The 972-nt window shown below is 36.7% G+C and overlaps 1 protein-coding gene across 1 annotated transcript in view; it reads left to right on the top strand.

Moving 5' to 3' along the window:
* LOC144445416 (transient receptor potential cation channel subfamily A member 1-like) overlaps nt 1-690 on the top strand; it is an 8,520-nt gene extending 7,830 nt beyond the window's left edge. The window contains exon 11 of the mRNA XM_078134955.1: nt 505-690. Within this exon, the coding sequence (XP_077991081.1) occupies nt 505-690 (186 nt within the window). The remainder of the gene's footprint in view (nt 1-504) is intronic.
* The last annotated feature ends 282 nt before the right edge of the window (nt 691-972 follow it).

Raw genomic sequence — 972 nt, 5'->3', positions numbered from 1 at the left:
TTCCCCTTTGTTATCTCGAGTACTACTACGGAAATCAGGCTTTAGGCAAACCAAGACATCAATTAAAACTTTTGTTGCAACATGTTGATATTCAAGCTAACAATGGGGGTTCATGTCATTATAGTCGGAGTAAATCGGTGACTCTGATTGCAAACTTTCCTCAAAGGATCGCACATTCAACCTGATTCAGTGTTTACACTATCTTGATTACAGGGTGCTTATATCCACATAACCAAGGCACTGCTAGCACCCACACTATCTTGATTACAGGGTGATTATGTCCACATAACTAAGTCACAGCTATCACCCACACTATCTTGATTACATGGTGATTATATCCACACAACCAAGGCATTGCTAGCACTCCCGATTGTGTAATTTAACACATGAACAATATAATGATCCTTAATCTGTGTTTATCTTAATTTTGCTCCAGCTTGTTTCCGTAGTAGTATAATCGTGTCACCATCAGTGAAATCTCTCCTTTTACTGTTCTTTATTCAGAATACACTGATACACCATGCCGCCAGGAAGGGTCATGTCAAACTCGTACGGTATCTCCTTGATCTGAACTCACCAATTATGGAAAATAACAAAGGCAATAATTGTCTGGATTATGCAATAAAGACTGGTCGACAAGATGTTTGCATGGTGATAGCTGAACATGACAAGTATGTTGATTTACAGTGATACTACAACATGACAAGTATGTTGATTTACAGTGATACTACAACATGACAAGTATGTTGATTTACAGTGATACTACAACATGACAAGTATGTTGATTTACAGTGATACTACAACATAAGTATGTTGATTTACAGTGATACTACAACACGACAAGTATGTTAATTTACAGTGATACTACAACACAACAAGTATGTTGATTTACAGTGATACTACAACACGACAAGTATTTTGAATTACAGTGATACTACAATGCGACAAGTAGGTTGATTTACAGTGATACTA

Source organism: Glandiceps talaboti, chromosome 14, assembly GCF_964340395.1.
Source record: "Glandiceps talaboti chromosome 14, keGlaTala1.1, whole genome shotgun sequence".
Taxonomy (NCBI): Eukaryota; Metazoa; Hemichordata; class Enteropneusta; family Spengelidae; genus Glandiceps; species Glandiceps talaboti.
Note: the sequence above shows the minus strand (reverse complement) of the source record. Positions and strands in the feature narration are given on the sequence as shown.